Source organism: Balaenoptera physalus (assembly GCF_965194825.1).
Source record: "Balaenoptera physalus genome assembly, chromosome: 1".
Lineage (NCBI taxonomy): Eukaryota > Metazoa > Chordata > Mammalia > Artiodactyla > Balaenopteridae > Balaenoptera > Balaenoptera physalus.
The window spans coordinates 150,039,099-150,057,287 of record NC_138882.1 but is presented as its reverse complement, the minus strand read 5'-3'; the positions used below and the strand labels follow the sequence as shown (position 1 = coordinate 150,057,287).

The window sequence follows — 18,189 nt, the reverse complement described above, 5'->3', positions numbered from 1 at the left end:
TGGAAGACTAAATCAGGAAGAAATAGTGATTCCTTGCTATCACTAGCAAGAAGATTGAATCAATCAAAAACCTCCCAACAAAGAAAAGCCCTGGACCAGATGGCTTCACTGGTGAATATTACCCAACATTTAAAGAAGAATCAATACCAACCCTTCTCAAACTCTTTGCAAAACACTGAAGAGGAGGGTACACTTCCAGCAAACCTAACTCAACAGTACATTTAAAGGATTTAACACCTTGAACAAGTGAGACTGATAACTGGAATGCAAGGATGGTTCAAAATATGAAAATCAATCAATGAATACACTACATTAACAGAATGAAGGAAAAAAACCCATGATCACCTCAACTGACATAGAAAAAAAAAATTGACAAAATTTAATGCCCTTTCATGATAAAACACTAAACAAACCAGGAGAGTAAGAAAACTACCTCAATCCAATAAAGGCCATATATGAAAGCCCCACAGCTACTATCATGCTCAGTGTCAAAGACTGGAAGCTTTCCTCCACAATCAGGAACAAGGATGCCTACTTTCACTACTTCTATTTAACACAGTATTAAAAGTTCTAAGCAGAGCAATTAGGCAAGAATAAGAAATAAAAGACATCTAAATTGGAAAGACAGAAATAAAATGATCTGTTTGCAGATGACATGATTTTATATATGGAAAACCCTAAAGAGTTCACAAAAAAAAACTGTTAGAATAAACGAATTCAGCAAAGTTACAAAGATACAAAATCTGTACATAAAAATCAGTTTCATTTCTATATACTAACAATGAACAAAGAAAATGAAAAAAGAAAGACAACAATTCCACTTACAATAGCAACAAAAAGAATAAAATACTTAGGAATCAACTAAACCAAGGGAGCAAAAGACTTGTACAGTGAAAACTACAAACAATGCTGAAAGAAATGAAAGAAGTCTTAAATAAATCTAAAGATATCTTGTGCTTATGGATCAGAAGACTAAATCTTGTTAAGATACCAATATCCAAAATGATCTACACATTCAATGCAATCTCTATTAAAATATCATTGATGTCTTTCACAGAAACAGAAAAACCCATCCTGAAATTCATATGGAATCTCAAGGGGACCTCCAAATAGCCAAAACAATTCTGAAAGATAAGAACAAAATTGGAGGAATCACACTTCTTGACCTCAAACTTACTACAATGCTACAGCAATCAAAACAGGGAGGTAGTGGCATAAAGCCAGACATATAGATCAAGGAATAGGAATAAAGAGCTCAGAAATAAACATGTATGCATGCATCTATGTATGTGTGTAAATATATTATATATATATATTTTTTTCAAATGATTTTCAACAGAAATGTCAAAACCATTCAGTGGGGAAAGGACAGTCTTCAAAAAAATGGTGCTGAGATAACTGTATATCCACATGGAAAAGAATAAAGTTGGACCCTTACTTTACATCATACACAAAACAACTCAAAGTGGACCAAAAACCTAAATGTCACAGCTAAACCAATAAAACCCTGAAAAAAACCAGGGGAGAAACTTCATGACATTGGATCTGTCAGTGATTTCTCGGATATGATACCAAAAGCCCAAGCAACAAGATAAAACAGATAAACTGGACTTCATTAAAATTAAATACTTTTGCATATCACAGGACACTATCAAGAGAGTGAAAGAAATCCCACAGAATGGGAGAAAATATTTGCAAATCATGTATATGATAAGGAATTAATATCCAGAATATATAAAGAACAACAAAAAACAGACAACCTAACTTAAAAACGAGGAAAAGGGGGACTTCGCTGGTGGTCCAGTGGTAAAGAATCCGTCTTCCAATGCAGGGGATGCGGGTTTGATCCCTGGTCAGGGAACTAAGATCCCACATGCCACAGGGCAACTAAGCCCACGTGCCATGAACTACAAAGCCCACACACTCTGGAGCATGCGTGCCGCAACTAGAGAGAGAAAACCCGCATGCCACAACTACAGAAGCCTGCGCACCACAACGAAAGATCCCGCATGCTGCAACTCAGACCCGACGCAGCCAAAAAATAAATAAAATAAAAATAAATTTAAAAAAAAATGAGGAAAAGACTTGAATAGACATTTCTCCAAAGAAGATATACAAATGGCCAAATAAGCACAATGAGATACTCAAAATCACTAATCATTAGGGAAATGCAAAACAAAACCCTGAGGTGCACATCACACCCATCAGGATAGTTATTAACAAAAGCAAACAGAAAACAAGTGTTGGCAAGGGTGTGGAGAATATGGAACCCTTACACATTGCTTGTGGAAATGTAAAATGGTACAGCCACTGTGGAATGGTGGTTCCTCAGAAAAATCAAACATACAATTGCCATATGACCCAGCATTTCTACTTCTGGGCATGTACCCCAAAAAACTGAAAGCAGGACTCAAATTGATATTTGTATACTCATGTTCATAGCGCCATTATTCATACTAGCTAAAAGGTGGAAACCAAATGTCCATCCATGGGTGAATGGATAAACAAAGCATGATATATACATACATTCAGTCTAAATAGAAATGAAACCCTGACCCATGCTGTAACATGGATGAACCCTGAAAATATTACGCTACGTGAAATAAGCTAGACACAAAGGACAAATATTGTTATGATTCCACTTTTACGAGGTACCTAGAATAGTCAAATTCATAGAGACAAAGTAGAATGGTGGTTGCCAGTGCCTTGAGGGAGGAGGGAAATGAATGGGGAGTTACTGTTTAATGGGAACAGAGTTTCAGTTTTGGGATGACGAAAAAGTTCTGGAAATGGACAGTGGTGATGACTGCCCAATAATGTGTATGTACTTATTGTCACTAAGTTATACCCCCAAAATGCTTAAAACGCTAAATTTTATGTCATGCATATTTTGCTGCAGTAAAAAAAAACATAGCATATCTGAAAAAAAAAAACATCTCCATGATTGTCTCTGAATGGTCTCTCTTCATTTCCTTTGTCCATTTTTCTACTTGGCTAGCGGTCTTTTCTGGTTTATAACAGCTCTTCACATATATTAGCAAAATTGGCCTTCTATCTGTCATATACGTTATAAACCTATTTAGTCAGTTTAACTGACTTTTGACTCTACGGCATTTTTTTTCCACATAGAAAATTTTAATTTTTATGGAGTCAACTTTATCAGTCTTTTATCTAATGACTTCTTACTGGGTACATAGTTTTAGTTTAGGATGCTAAAAAAGTTTTGGAGATGGATGGTGGAGATGGTTGCACAAAATTGTAAATACACTTAATGCCACTGAATTGTACATTTAAAAATGGTAAAAATGTTAAACATTCTGTTATGTATATGTTACCACACTAAAAAAAAAAAAGCCCAAGTTTGGATGCTTATATGTGAGGGGTTCAGAGTAGCTCTAACGTTTCTTCCCTCTAAGGGCTCTAATTTGTAAAGCATATACATATTGATTTCACAAATCTCTGTGGCACCGTCTAAGCCCCAGAGCAAGGGCTCGCTGGTAAAGCTGAATTAGAGAAACTGGCTTAAACTTGAGGTCAGTGTGGGATCTCTGATCTCCCAGCCTGGGCCTACACTGGGGCACCCCTGCATGCAGGCTTGCCTAAGGAGACAACAAGATGGGGCAGGCAGAATGGATTTACTCAAGTCATTCTCTGAGCCTGGACCTCAAGCCTTCTTCCATGCCCAGGCATGTATAAAACCAAGAAAGCAAGCTAGAAGGATACCCTAGTACCTCTAGACATGGAGTTATGAAGTAGGCTGAGCTAAGAAAATGATGTACAAGAGGACATGGGCAGTGCGACCTTTACACGGTGATCTGGCTTGACTAATGCAGCTTCTCAACCACCAGGTGAGTCCTCTTTCTCTCTGGGGTAGGTGGACCGGGAGGAGTGGAGGTGGGAGTTGGGGTGGTTGAGAGGAAGAAAGCCTGGTAATGTTTTCTTCTAACTCTTCTGTCCTGAATGGGGAGAAAACCTGAAATGCCCTCTTTCAGGGTACAAATGTTGGAAGAGGAAAGGAGAAAGTCTATCATTTCAATCATGCACTGTGGACTCTGGGGGAGCAGTACACAAATCATTATTCTCTTTCTGGATGACGTGAACTTTTTCATCTTTACGTACCTCTGATTGACTCCTCGCATAATACTAGTTGGGGACCAGAGAGGCAGCTGAGCAGTGAGAATCACACCTAGGAGAAACTGATTTGGCTTCTGCACATCTGGATGGGCTGAAGTATCTGTCTGACTAAGAGTATACAGTTGATCACAGGCAACACGGCGAATCTGAAATTACATTTTTCGTGGCAAAGGAAGTACATCAACCAACACTTACAGACTGCTTAAAAAATTATTTTCCTCCAAAGTCCACCTGTGAAGGATGCTGGAAGGGTTTGAGTATTTCAATCTTTAATGGTAAAGTTTACATTGAATAAACTAGGGCTAATTTAAAACAAGTGTAGTCTGGGAACTAATTTCCCAAATTATTCTAGTACTGCACTCTAATCAACAGGTTTATAATTTAATGTAAATGAAAATAAGGAAAAAACTCTTCTGCAAGTGCCTCAAAGTTAACTTTCAAGGTCATGTACAAAAATGAGGATTATAAAATCTAATGAAAGTTCATGGCTTGAGGTTGGTCTTTCTTGATTTTGACCACCTTGCTGATGCTTAATGCTAGCTGCCTTGGCCAGGTATGGATACTGAACACTGGCTGTAAGATTTTGTTATAAACAAATACAAGTTAATCACAGCACTAGTCTCTTAACTTTCAGTGAAATATGGAACAGAAAGGAGGGCAACAGTCCAAATGGTCACTTTGCTTTCAGAGTGCTCTGTGGCCTCTTTGTCTGACTCCCTGAGAGGACTAAACACCATCCCTTCTATACTCCCCATAATGTCACACCTCTTTGTCTGATTCCCCAAGAGGACTAAACACCATTCCTTCTATACTCCCCACAATGTCACAGGTATCCAGAGAGCCCATGCAGAACAGGACCAAAGGGGCTTTTTATAAAGTAAAAAATCCTTACCTCAGCACTTGGTGATCCAAGCAGAATATCAATGATAAAATCAGCAACACAGGGCAAGTTATAGAAAGATGCTAATGATAAGAATAAAGAGTATGGGAGCAGGGGAGGAAAATAAGTTAGGAAATGCATTTTCAAAATTTCAAAAACTTTGAATAATTTCTTAAGCTTAACTATCTTAGAAATCATCTCTTCTTCCACACAGAATCAAATTCAGTGCCTCCACAACTGCACCCACGTCTCTGAGTCTATCCCATGAGAGCCTAAGGTGCTCAGGAGCAGAACCGTGTCTTGGTCATCTTCATACCCTGACATTTTTGCACGATGCCTTGTGCATACCAGTTACAGAATAAATGTCTTGCCTTGAGAAAACTATCAATACTTGTGAACTATAAAATGTACCCCACAATAAACTTACACATGATAAAAAAGCTTGAAGTTATAATTTTTTCATCTTGATTTGAAAATATCTCTATAATTAAACAATTGCAGGAAAATCGAACTAAAAGTATGGTATATGCTCAAAAGCATTTCATAATGAATTAGTTTCATATATAAGCCTTTAAAAGCATTTCTGCTCAAAGTAAATCATTTTTGATATTATTTAACTGTCCCATAAACATCTAACTTTTTCTATATGTTTATCTTGATATCTTACATGATGAGTTTGGATGTTATACTAAATACATAATGATCATCAATTCTATGAACAGGCGGTCTGAATCAGTAATAATAGTGAAGAATAGGGCTCTGATGTGTTGGTACAATTTTTAAAAGTGGAGTTGTTAAGACCTCATCCCTGAATAAGTATTTATTGAGGGCCTACTACACATCACACAGTGTTTGGGTGCTAAGGATTCAGCAGGGAACAAAATGAACAAAAGTCTCTGTTCTTAACGGAGCTTACCATCTAGTTGGGGAGGGGATAATGACAATAAACACAGTACGCAGAGAAATTATATTGTATGCGACAAAGTGACAAGTGATAGAGAAAAAAAATAAAGGGTTTAGGTGATGGTGGGTGAGAGAAGGGTTGCGATTTCTTTAAAAAAGGCAGGGGAAGAACATACCAGGAATTAGGAACAGGCAGTGCAAGGGCCCTGAGGCAGGAATGTGCCTGAGTGTCAGGGAACAGCCAGGAAGCCAGGGTGGCTGAAGCACGGTGCATGAGAGGAGAGCGGGAGAAGGTGAAGGCACACAGGTGTCACGGGGGTGGATGGTGTCAGGCCTTAGGAAAGACCTGGCTTTCACTCAGTGTGAACCGAGAGGCCACTGCAAGGTTTTAAACAGAGGAGTGATACAATCTGACTTACATTTTAGAAGGTCCATTCTGGTTATTGTGTGGAGAATAAACTGCAAGGGTAGAAGCAGGGAGATTAGTCAGGGAACTACTGCTATAATCCAAGTAAGAGATGATGACAGGTCAGAGGGTGCTAACAGTGAAGGTGGTCTAAGGGGTGGAATCTAGATAGAATTTGAAGAAGGATGTGCTGACAGATTAGAAGGGTGTGAAAAAAAGGAATGAAGGATGTCTCCAAGAATAAAACTGCTATCAATTAAGATGGGAAATCTCTTGGGTGGTATGGGCCAGACCAGTAGTTCAGTTCTGGACATGTTAATTTTGGGAAGTCTATCTGATATCTAAGTGGAGATGTCAGGGGAGTGGTCCAGGCTGTAGAGCCAAATTTAAGTGTTATCAGCACACAGAGGGAATTTAAGGCTGTGAACGTGGATGTGATTATGTGGCAAGAATGAGTTCAGACAGAGATGAGGGACTGAGCCCTGAGGTGTCTAATGTTAAAAGTATGATTAGCAACAGCCCTAGTTTGCCAAAACCAACAATAAAGACAAAAGGGCAAATCTTAAGTTTCATAATTTTTAATACTGGAGTCATTATCAGTTTAGGAATTGATATATAATTCTACTTCTATAGTTTATGACATACAACTTTGGGTTGCTTTAATTCCTCCACTAGATGGTAAGCTCCTGGAGAGTAGACATACTGCCCTGTACCATCTACTGTGGAACCTTGTATATAGAAGGTGCTCAATAAATACTTGTTCAGAATTTAAGTACTCTAGCACTATTCTTACCTATTCCACATGCCAACTTTCCCCTTTGCCATTTCTATTAATATGACCTTATCTATGAAGGGATAGAAATAATTCCCAACAGAAACCTGGTCTTTTACTAAAAGAGATGAATGGCAAGTAAGCCTCCTGCATACCCAGTTGTTGGCTCCGAAGCTGCAAGCACGTAACAAGAAGAGACAAAGCCTCTCCCGCAATCAGTGAGTCTTTGGTGGACACGGACTGTTGTCGCACACAGATGCCTGCGTGCAGAGCTACCGGGTCCCCTTCACTTCCAGAGCTGCAATTGCTTCCTGGAAACAGGCAAGCAGAAGGTTACTGTGGATCCCACAGGACCCTTGAGATTATAATATCCTTTAATGAGTCCCGTAATCCTCAAGTGAAAGTAAAGAGTTCAAGAAGACACTTTAGGCTAAGAAACAAGAGAGACTTAATCACTTGATTTGAACCTCATTGCTCTGTACTTAAAACACATTTGGAACCATTAAAAAAATATGTTTATGAGGCAAAACTAGTTTCAGGTGATAGAAGTAAGAACATTGCAATTTTGGAGGCATGTGGGAGTCCTGGGGTATTAGAAACGTTCCTTATCTTGATTTAGATGGGTTACATATATGTAAAAACCCTAAAAATCCTATATATTTAGCATTTCTGCACTTTACTGTGTGTATGTCATACAGTTTAAAAACTTTTTACTATTGAGGTATATCCACACACATAGATTGAGCAGGGAAACCAAATGAAGCTGAGAAATAAAGCTATTTATAAAGGCCTAACAGAAAATAACAGGCCAAACCAAGAAAATGATTTTTCCACGTAAAAATTCTAGATGAATTTTTATTACAGCCACGATTATTGGCCTCACTATACTTTTACACTCAACAAGCTAAAACTCTGCTTGGTTTCTCTATATTCTGTATTTATAACCCTTTTTTTTCTCTTAGTGTGACGTACGTAAATGAAGTATGCATATGCATACATGCATATTTGAATGTGCACAAATCTAGAGTGTTTATCTTGATGTTCAGAAACATTTAGTTTTAGCTTACGCTCAAAAACAAGAGAAAAGGCTTTCTCCTTTCTGTGACTCTGAACAACCTATACAAAGATGATTCTTACAGCTACTTCCTGCCCAATATTCTAATTACTTTATCCTTTTTAATCAGTACCTGAACTGCTGAGTCTGTTTCGAATTCCAGCAGGAAACAGAGAATTACTTTCTTTAATTGGTTGGCTACTCCCAACGAGGTCAAGCCGTCCTGCAGCTGCAGCCCATGACAATCTCATGAAACAAGCCACAGTAGACGTGAAATCACTGACTTCCATTGTCTAAGGAAGTATGGAAAGAGTGTTGTGAGAAAAGGTAGTACTTGAACACATCCCGCTGACTTCAATAACCTCCTCCCAGTCTCAGTTTTGAGACTCGTTTCCCTCCAAGATCATCCACAAGATAGTCTTTTCCATGCTTCCATACTGTTCGAAGACTTTCACTACCCCTCTGCTACTTGTAATACAGAGACTCTACTCTCCATGTTCTGGCTTCAAATTACCCATCACCAATTTTGTTTTCACAGTTTCCCCTCTTCCACATTCTGCGTTTTGGCCTATGCGAACCACTGTGTGACCACCCACACAGGCTCTGGCTTTCTCTCTAACTGCTCACGCCCTCCCTTTTGCTTGAACAACTATCCTCTCTCCAAGCTAATCTCTGTATATAGAATCCCTACCTATTCTTGAAGGTCTAGCTCAAATGCCACCTCCTACATAAAATCATCCGTGATAGCCACACATGAAGATAATTTATTTCACCTCCTCTCACGGCCTGTAGAATGTTTTGCCTTTGTAGTTCTCTTATAGCATTTGGTATCTTCTACCTGAATTACAGTTATTTCTGCACTAGTGATCTCTCTCTTACCATTAGCTTCTTGAAGGCAATATTCATGTCAGTAATTTTTATATCTGCACACCACCACCAGTGCCTTCTAAATAGGAGGTACTTAATATTTCTTGAATACACAAATCACTTACTTGTATTGCGACTCGAGCAGCAGGGATGATTTCCTCAACCCTAATGGAAGACCTGTCAGACACTGACAGCTGTCGGTAGGATGACTTTTCTGGGGTACCACATAAGGACATCTGCCTGCTTGTCTGCCGGCTGACATTTCGGAACGGGCGAGAAGTAAGTGCTTCTATGCCGTCTTTGGTGAGGTCTTCCTCTAATAATGTCGGCAATGTTTGTCCCACAAGTAAAAATCTTAAAAGGAAACAAAAAGCTAGGCTTAGTCAAGGTCATTTCATACTATTTTAAAGGATGGGATTTGGAAGAAAAAGTCAGGAATTGCCTTCTGAGACTAACGCAATATATTTACATACCTTGCAAGTTGTAGGCAGATAGAATAAACTCCCTGCCTTGTTTCATAGTCTACTTCTGATGGGATGGAATCCCTCTGCATGACATTTACAACCAAACTTCAAAGAAAAGAAAAAAAAAAGGCAGATATTAAAGACTTCTATTTCTTTCATAGGAAATTTTCTGTAAGTAATTTGATTGCTTATAAATGTTATCAGTTACTTAAAATTTCTACAAGATCTTTACCTATAAATGGATCATACATATTCCTATTACAGTTATTTCCTGTGGTACATATAACCCTCCTGGTCCATTTAGAATTAGACTCCTTCCTTAGCCAAAAAGATAACCAACACAGAGTGTTTGGATGGTTCTTCTCACTGACTGGCTTTGAGTGCACCGATCAACTGCTATCTTGGTACTAGTAGAACTGTCAATTCAAAAATATGTCCAGAATTGGTGTATTCCACAAAGCTTGTTTTTCATATCCACTACCACCTATATTGCTGCAAAAGCTTCCCAACTGTTCTTCCTGATTCTACTCTTGATGTTTCACCGCCAAAATCTATTCTCAAAAGATCAACCAGAGATCCTTTAAAAATGGAGGTCACCATGGAACTGCTCTGCACAAAATCCTCCCATGGCTTTCTATTTCCTTCATAGTAGCTTGTAAGATCCTGCATAACTGGACCTCTGGTATCTGTGACCTCATGCTTCCTACCCTGCCCCCTCACTTGGCCCCAACCACACTGGACCCTTGCCAGCTTCGCAGGCACCAGGTTCGCCCACACAGGGGCTTGCACTGGATGCTCCTCTGGACAGCTTTCCCCCGTATCTCCAGGTCTTGCTCCCTCACCTCCTTCAGGTCTTTGTAAAATGTCACCCCATCAGTGAAGCTTTCCCTGATCACCCCACTGGATATCAAACCCTCTCCATCCACTCTTGTCTTATTTTTCTCTACAGCTCTTATCACCACCTGACATACACTTTTACTTCTTCGTTTATTGTTTGTCTTCTGTTCCAGACTGTAAGCTTCATGAGGACATGGATTTTTGTTTCATCTATTCACTGCTCTGTTCTCAGTGCTTAGAACAATGCAGGCACGTACGTTAACTGACATTCAGAAATAAGCCAGAAGTAAAATGCCTTTATTAGCACAGCTCTGTAATTGGCTGAGTGATCTGAAATGAGTTTTAACCTTCTGGTTCCACTTCTCTGTTTCCCACACCCTTTATCTCCTCAAGGTCTCACCTAACTTCTCTTCCCCTGAAGGCCTCCAGACAGGAATTCCTTCAATTACCCTCTGCTCAAACTTCAACATGGTCTTCACTCCTTCCTCCCCCAGAGGAAATGGCATGCCTACTTCTTTCTGGAGCAAATCTCCTTCCAACTGCAGTGGAACTTAGCCCCATCGGTTGATCATCCCCCTTACTTTTATCTTTATTCTTTTCTTTTTCATCGGCACCTTTTAGTCAGCCTACAGTGAGAATCAAGTCTTCTACAAATTAAAATCAAAACAGAAGAGCAAACTTTTCCCTTAGTTATTCTACCCTTCAAACTCCTGTCACCTCCTTCTTCTCACTCAACATAAAGCAGAGATTTCTACTTACTGATTCTGCTTCTCGTCCTTACACTTGCCACGCGACACTTGGCCAGTTGCTTATGCCCTAAGGCTTTACTTACACATTGATGTCTCCCTGAACCTCTAGTGCCATTCTCCACTTCTCTCGAGAGCATCATGTCCAAACCATCCCCTTCACATGACTCACAGGGACCTTGTGTGCAATCAAATTCTTGACTTTCTCAGTTTCCTCCATCTCGTTCCGTATTTATTTTCCATATGGATTAAAGATTCACCATTCACTCACTCTCCCAAGCTAGAAATCACAGGCCATTTTATAAATGTTCCTACCCTGTATCTAGTCATAAAGACGTGCCTATTTCACCTTATAAATGTCCTTCTACCACACTGTCCCATATTTAGAAACTGTCACCTCTCCTCTGGAACAGTCATAGTTCTTATAGTTCTCCCTGCCTCCAGCCGCTCCCTCCCACTTCCATTCATCTTCTCCACTGTAGCCAGAGTAACTGTTCTAGGTAACTCCTGGCTGAGAAACCTCCTGTTTTTCCATGGTCTACAAGATAATGCTGAAATTCCTCAATGTGACCCCTCTTTACATATTTCTCTCCTTTACCCTTTGCTCTAGCCTCACTAGACAACTGTACTTCCCAAGACAGTCCATAAGTCCACTTATCCCCACCCCACCGCTGGCTTAGAGTGCCCTTTTCCCCTTATTTACCTAGGGAATGGCGACTCATCTCTCAATTCCTAGCTCAAATGTCACTTTCTGGGAAGCATTTCCTACTCTTATTATCCTAAGCAAATCTAACCATTTAACCACTGCTTTCTTCTCCACCCCACAAAGCACTTTTTATAAGCCTCTGTTTTGATACTTACAATAACTGTTTGTTATTCTTTATTAAACCATGAGGCTCTCAAGGGCAGGGATAATATCTTTGCATCCCCAGCACTAATGCCTTGCACAACATAGATTACCGACAATCAGATTCACCTTATCTCAAACTGATGTGGGAATGAACAGAAACAGTAAGCCTTCCCTCCTCTACTCGAGAATTTCCCTCACTACCAGAGAGGAAAGAGACATGCTTCTGTCAGTTTTCCAAATAATCAAAAGTTATAAAATGAGTTAAAATATTCCAAAGACTAAAACATCATTCCTTCTTATTATAACTCTCATAATGCTTCACATAATGCCTTGTAAGAATAAGCAAGGCTTAGCAGGAGAAATTAACTAAAATAACTAGATTCGTTTTCTGCAATTCATATAACATAATATCGAGACTCTAACCTCAAACCTCCTGCTTTGAGGAAGTTCTCACAAAAGGATTTTGCACAGTTTCTTGCCATGTCATCATCAGCTGTTGGCATGAGTTTGGAGCTTAGAACCTTGGAAAAAGATAAGCACAATTAATCATCCCAACATTTCCAGTTGAAATTACTCCTTTATACTAAGTAAAACAATCAGACAATTTGAGTCAGAATCTCTTTAAATGCTGCTCTTTTTTTTACCCCCAGTAGTATAAGGAGACTGATGTTTCACATATAAAATAATCACATTTTCCAAGTTCCATTTACTTAGCATGAAAAATCTTTCTGGTTTTAAGAGAGCTGGTGTATTCTTCTTTTTATGAAACCAGCAAATGTGAAGGTCTCAGGCTCCCAGACTTAGATAAGAGCAGGTAACATTATATGTTATGCTGATATGTTCTAGAAAAAGTATATAAACTAAAGTCTTATAAAACAGCCCATTTATTATAAATGCTGGATGAGTTGCCTGATAATGATTCTAACTCCTATTTACTGACCACCTATCTACAAAGTACTAGGCATAAGGTGAGCTACTTAACATGCATCCTCTCTTAATCTCACTATGCACAGCACAGGTATTTTATTCTACAGGTAAAGACTGAGACCTGAGAGGTTAAGTGACCTCCCACCCGAGGTCACATAGTTAGAATTCAAGCCCAGATGTGCCTCACTCTAATACCCATGCCCCTTTTATGACACTGCAATACCCACCTAAAGGAAAGCTCAACTAAATATTCTGGTATAGTAGAGAATTATTTCACATAAATAATCATACTGTGGTATGAGACTACGAATCTAGCTCACATTCTAGTTTTACCACAGACTAGCTGAAAGATCTCAGATATGTAATTTTCCTTTTTTGCCTCAGGTTTCTCATCAGGTAAATGAGGACAATAATTACCTTTACCAGAGGATTGTTTGTAAGTAAGATAACACAAGCTTAAGGTGCTTTAGTACAAGCACTGGCACAAAACAACTGCCCAGTAAACAACTGCTTATTTAGTAACGACTTTTAAAAAAATTTTAAAGCTCACTGCCGCAGTTTCCCCAAGGTTCTAATCTAGATGTAATTCAAGATCCTTTTCTATTCAAAAAAATCTGCTTCTATGAACCTATTAGTTTCACGAGCTTAGATTTTTAATGTGGTATTTTTGTTTAAAGATGCTTTCTTCCTAAGCTGCCCTTTGGGAAACAGGCTCCCCAGCCTCAGATCACAAGCATCTCACAGGAGAATGGGAACCCTGTGCCATCCTAACCCCTCCCGAATGTCAACAGCCACATGCACACACTCCCCATGCTTAATGGACAATTTAGTGAAGATGGAAGGTTTCTCCAAAGGAATGGGTATTTGGAATATCCACTCTGAATTTTCCTAGTAGGCAAACATAAGTTACAGATCGAAATGCAAGGACATTAACCTTGCAGGTAATAGTAAAAATAAGTGCTCTGGGAGTGTTAGGTTTTCTACATTTTTTGTGTCAAGCAAAAGAAAACCTATCAGAGGAATTTCCAGTTAATCAGAAGTCCTAAAAGTATACCGGAGATAATTTATATACCCCTTTGGCTCTAAGATCATGCAATCTAGGTGACCAATGACAAGCTAGACCCGCTGCTGGGCCATTCAGTTTCTCTGGGTGCTCTCAAACGTGGGTGTTAACATTTACACCTTAACTTCTTGAGACAATCATTCAAAAGCAAATGACAAATCTGGCAGTAATCGTAAGATGCGAATTTCCTAAGCTTGAGTTAGCCAAAAGTTTCTAGGTAATTTTCTGTTTTGGAATAGTGTATGTATTTTTAAACGTCTGCAAGAAATAAGGACATATTTTATTTTTAAAATATTTGCTAGATGTTTTCTCCTTTTGAACCCAACAAATGTTTTCACAAGAAGGATTATTTTAAGGCAAATATGAAATGTTATCACAGCTCCGCCATATAAATGAGTGAAACATAAAAATGAATGGATGTAATTTTATACTCCAAATTAGATTGTCAGATGAAATAAAACTTGGAAAAAATGCCCAAGCAGGTACCTTCCTACCAATTATGAGCTTTGTTGTGATTCAAAACCTACTGAAGAGAAATGGTAATTTGATGATTAAGGTTGCTTAGGCACTGATCTGGATTCCTTAATAAATAACTGACTGCATAGAACATCTTAGGGCAAAGCAAAATCATTCAGGGCTTTATTTTCTCCAGATCTTAAGTGGCCTGAGGGTCTAGCCCCTCACCCTCCAAGAGTGGGCCACTCTCCACACTGCTTTGTTACTGCTTTCATTTCATGACTCAGCCTATCCAGCCTCCCCTATGTCTTACTCATAAGATCTTGGAGCAATTATCTTGTCTTTTCAACTCTGACCCTTTAAATACCACAATGACTTGTAGACAGTAAACAGTTAGGAAATGTTTACTGAACTAAATCTACTAGTTTAAAGCTACTATTGGGAAGAAGGGTAATAAAAATATTCTTTTGTTCAAATTCTTTCAGTTCTTTTTTTTTTAACCTTGAAATAATAATGTTAATGTGACTCCTGACAAACTCCTTATAAAGCTTCATTAATGGCAACAAATTACAACAGCTTTTTAAAAAACTTAGGATGCATTTAATAACAAGAAGGCTGAGGACTAGTAACTGATGTTATACAGACTTGCAAAACTTCCAGAGGAAGATAATGACACATCTTAATACATAACGCTTCCCAATTATTTATTTACATGCTATTTTGCAAGTATAACAATGCACACAGGTATAAACTGAAAAAGAAAACTGAGCATTTTCAAAGTCCAAAACAACAAAATACTTCAATTTATATTCTATGTTTTACTTTTTTTAAAACTAATTTTTTTAAACAAACCATTCAATAATAATAGAAACCTATTTACTTATTTCTGATATCTGAAAGCATGAACCTTTAGGCCAAAATGAATCTGTTAAAATGAAATAAAAAGAAATGAGGTTTCTTACTTCTAAGTTGTAGAGAACTCTGAAGGTGGACATTCCTGGAGCGAAAGATCGAAACAGACTTTCTAAAATTGAACTGGCGCTTGGCTGATGCTGCTGCTTGGAAGAGAGGGATGGAGATTTTGAAGACTGAGCACTTGTTTCAGACAGCAGTGTTTTCTAAGTTTAATAGAAAGAAAAAAGGAATATACAGCTCAAAAGCACAAATTAAAGAGAAGCAGATATCACTACATACTCTAATGTTTTTTCCGACTTTAATATAATCAAATCAATGAAATTTTCTAAAAATTAACCTCAAAGCCACATCGCTCTAATTATTAACAAAGCACTGAACTCCATCACACAGACAGTAAATGCTCAACAGCACTGCAATCCTACAGGAATGCTTCTGGGATTGTATTCTAGGCAACACTAGTGGGGTCATCCTAATTTGTTTCCGTGTTTTTAAAATTTGTACCACTAGGAGACTTCCCTGGTGGTCCAGTGGTTAAGACTCTGCGCTCCCAATGCAGGGGGCATGGGTTTGATCCCTGGCTGGGGAACTAAGATCCCACATACTGCAACTAAGCTCGCGCACCGCAACTACTGAGCCCATGCACTCTAGAGCCCTTGTGCTTCAACTAGGGAAGCCCGCGTGCTGCAGTGAAGAGCCCTCGCAGCCAAAATAAAATAAATTAATTAAAATAAATAAATAAATAAAATTTGTACCACCAAACATTGATAATTAAATTATAAGATTGCAGTGTAGTAGTTTTGATAATTTTTTTAGTTAGTACGAGTAATATAGTTAATTACATTAGTTCTCTTCTTCCTCAAATTAATATATAAGGTACATGTGACACGATTATGAGCTAATCTAAACTATAATCACTGAAATACAAAATTTATAACTTAGTTCTAACAGCTTTGATCTAAATGACTTTATTCTGAGAACACAAACAATATTATAGATAAAACACAATTTCATTACATATATACAACCCTTAAGGAACAGGATTCTAAATATTAAACAAAAGGAACTTTAAATATCAACTGTGAAAATATTAAACGATAACCCATTTACGCAAGCAACTCAAACATATGCAACAACCACATTCAGAGACGCATCATGACAGAAGAAAAATATCTCAACTGAATCAGAACTAGAGTCTGACCCTAGCCAAGACCGTTCATCACTCTGTGCTTAGGTTTCCTAATATAAAACATGAAAGAGGTGGAAGCAGATGATATTAATGGCTCTCCCAGTTCTAAAATTTGATATCATTATTTACAGCAAAGGTATTTTTCTAAAGAAAAAAAAAACTGTTATGGGAAAGATGATATCGTATGACCTTAATGTGATGTCATGCTGTATTTTCACTGAATCATGACATAAAATTTCCATGCCTGTTAAATAACTATCCAAGATACTCATACCTTTCTTCCTAAAGAATCAAGTTGATCAAGGGCTTCCTGAATGGCTGGATCAGTGGGTATCAAGAGCAGAAGCTTTCGTACTCGTAGAGTTATCCTGAAATTTTTCAAATATTAGTTTTTTTTTCACACAAACCACAGTTTCAATAACAAAGTCATTTAGTATGGGATGTGAAGTAATATACATTTCAAGTGAACATTTACTGGGTTCCCTAACTTTAATAACTTTCTCTTTCAAGCTTCGTAAACATTTCTATTTACCTTGGCTCCTCCAGATTGGCCAGCTGGTAAAGCATGTCAAATACATTACACACAAGTGCCATCACAACACCAGGGAGGGATTTCTCCTGAGGGAGAAAGCAAAACATAAATGCAAATTTACAAAACAATTTTCTCCTTTTCTAATCAAAGGTACAAACAATAAAATTACTGGTTCTTAAAGACTGGCCACTGCAAAACTTGAGGGACGCATGGTGCTTATCTGCCTCAAACAACAATGCACGGGAACACAGAGTGAGGGGCCGCTCCCCCTCCTAGCGTACTCAGCACCTGGGCTCTCTTCTCCTACCACCTGCTGGCGAAGCGGCCAAGGCACCAAAAAGCAGGCAGCGGCAGAGAGGCAAAAGGAAGGGCAGATGTGATGAACAGCACGGAGGGTGGGCACTGTTGGAAGCTGATCGCAGCTTGGCAGGAGCAAACAAGGCAGAGTGATTTAAAAGCAAATTCATTCAGAACTCTAATGGAAAACTGATGAATTCATAAAAGTGCTAACAAAAGATCAAGATGAAAAAGAAACATTAATTACATGGGACTGAGTGAACTGATGAGGATGATTATAATTTTTGTGTCTTTCTGTTTGAATAAAAAAAAAAAAAATCCCACAAGGACTCAGAGGCAAAGAATATATACAAATCAATTTTCACTGCAAAGTAAAGGAGCTGTTATACAGTGGAGGATTACTGGACTGAATGTCAATATTATGACACAGTATGAGTGTGTTTCGTGTTTGGTAATTGCAATCATTGTTGCTTTTGTTGTGGTCATCCATTTACAATGCTTGGTGTCAGTTTATTTATCTCTTGTAAAAATAAAATACAGTATGTGTGTGTGTGTGTGTGTGTGTGTGTGTGAGTTGTGAAAAAAAAATAACAGGAGTCAACTGCATTTAAAAAAAAAAACCAAATTCAAGGTGATATACACACACACACACACTCACACACAACCACATAGATATATATGTAATTTAAGTTGAGAAAAAGAAGTTGGCCTGCTTTTTTTAAAGGTGAAAAAAATGGATACAACTGTATAGAAGAGATTCAGATGTGATTAAAGACCTATTTTCTGGTATAAGAAATAAAAAAGCTAAACATCACTATAGAATACATTTCTATTTGGGAAGGTTTTTAATAAATTCAGGATAAATATGAGACAGTTTAAAAATGTTAAACTCAAAGATGC

General features: G+C 38.2%; 1 protein-coding gene across 3 annotated transcripts in view; it reads right to left on the bottom strand.

The window, feature by feature from the left end:
* USP24 (ubiquitin specific peptidase 24) overlaps positions 1-18,189 on the bottom strand; it is a 149,186-nt gene that overhangs the window by 46,606 nt on the left and 84,391 nt on the right. For all 3 annotated transcript variants that reach the window (XM_082414906.1, XM_082414905.1, XM_082414907.1), the window contains 10 exons: positions 16,993-17,078; positions 16,735-16,828; positions 15,322-15,477; positions 12,337-12,434; positions 9,490-9,585; positions 9,142-9,370; positions 8,283-8,442; positions 7,251-7,406; positions 5,027-5,097; positions 4,120-4,280 (listed from right to left, as the gene is read on the bottom strand). In XM_082414906.1, the coding sequence (XP_082271032.1) occupies positions 4,120-4,280; positions 5,027-5,097; positions 7,251-7,406; positions 8,283-8,442; positions 9,142-9,370; positions 9,490-9,585; positions 12,337-12,434; positions 15,322-15,477; positions 16,735-16,828; positions 16,993-17,078 (1,307 nt within the window). The remainder of the gene's footprint in view (positions 1-4,119; positions 4,281-5,026; positions 5,098-7,250; positions 7,407-8,282; positions 8,443-9,141; positions 9,371-9,489; positions 9,586-12,336; positions 12,435-15,321; positions 15,478-16,734; positions 16,829-16,992; positions 17,079-18,189) is intronic.